Source organism: Choristoneura fumiferana, chromosome 7 (assembly GCF_025370935.1).
Source record: "Choristoneura fumiferana chromosome 7, NRCan_CFum_1, whole genome shotgun sequence".
Taxonomy (NCBI): domain Eukaryota; kingdom Metazoa; phylum Arthropoda; class Insecta; order Lepidoptera; family Tortricidae; genus Choristoneura; species Choristoneura fumiferana.
This window is the reverse complement of record NC_133478.1, coordinates 3,001,145-3,002,145: the sequence shown is the minus strand read 5'-3', so window position 1 is coordinate 3,002,145 and position 1,001 is coordinate 3,001,145. Positions and strand designations below refer to the sequence as shown.

General features: G+C 43.8%; 1 protein-coding gene across 1 annotated transcript in view; it reads left to right on the top strand.

Annotated features, from left to right (window-relative positions):
• The first annotated feature begins 220 nt into the window (after positions 1 to 220).
• The window catches only part of LOC141429887 (pecanex-like protein 1), a 20,390-nt gene continuing 19,609 nt past the window's right edge, over positions 221 to 1,001 (top strand). Inside the window, exon 1 of the mRNA XM_074090446.1 lies at positions 221 to 251. Within this exon, the coding sequence (XP_073946547.1) occupies positions 221 to 251 (31 nt within the window). The remainder of the gene's footprint in view (positions 252 to 1,001) is intronic.

Sequence of the window (1,001 nt, the reverse complement as noted above, 5' to 3'; positions counted from 1 at the left end):
CGAAAATAGTAGCGCCAGCATAAGGAAGTTGCATGATTTTTGCCTTTCGTTTGCTTTTGTTTCGCCTTTACTAGCTCCGGCTCCGTCTTCGATTTTGTTTTGATATTAGTTCCCGTATCAACTGGCAATTTTGATACCTTTATGATCGGTCGTTTCATGATACCGTTTTTTGTTTTAATTGATACTACTCACGTAGCCATCTCTTCCAGGGTGAACTTCTATGACTCTTCCTAAAGCCCACTTGCCTGCCGGTAAGTTGGCGTCATGGATGATGACTACGTCTCCGATCTTAATATTTTCTTGGGGCTGCTGCCACTTGCATCTTTTTGATAGTTGACACAGGTACTCTGATTCCACCTCTTCCATGTGTCTGAAAGAATTTTTTGAATTAGTTGCCACCTTGTTCGTTCATCCTTTTCAGTTTCATAGATTGTGAGATACGGCCCGCTTGATAAAAAGTGAGACGGTGTTAAGAAGTCCAGATCGTTTGGATCTTCAGTGATAGCGCACAATGGTCTAGCATTCAGACATGCCTCTAATTGTGTTGAAGTGTAGAAAATTCTTCGTAGGTGAGCTTTTGATGACCGATGACTCTGCGAAGGTGATGTTTTAGGCTCTCACTGCGGCTTCTGCCAAACCATTAGCGTTTGGCCAGGCTGGGGCGTTAAAGTGCCATTCTATCTCCATTTCTGTTATTGCCGTGAAGAACGCGATGTCTAAGGTTCTCTTCAAATCTATGAACTCTTCAGTAAGTCGCTTATTGGCTCCGACGAAGTTAGTTCCGTTGTCACTATACATGTGACGCGGGGTGCCGCGGCGAGCTGATAATCGCCGAAGAGCTGCTAGGAATGCTGAGCTACTGAGATCTGATACTAGCTCTAAGTGTACGGCTTTTGTGACCATACACACAAAAACAGCGACATAGCCTTTCGTTGTTTTTAACGCCTCTTCCTTTGTTAGTTTTAATATCTATGAATCCTGTATAGTCGACAGCGGTGTGT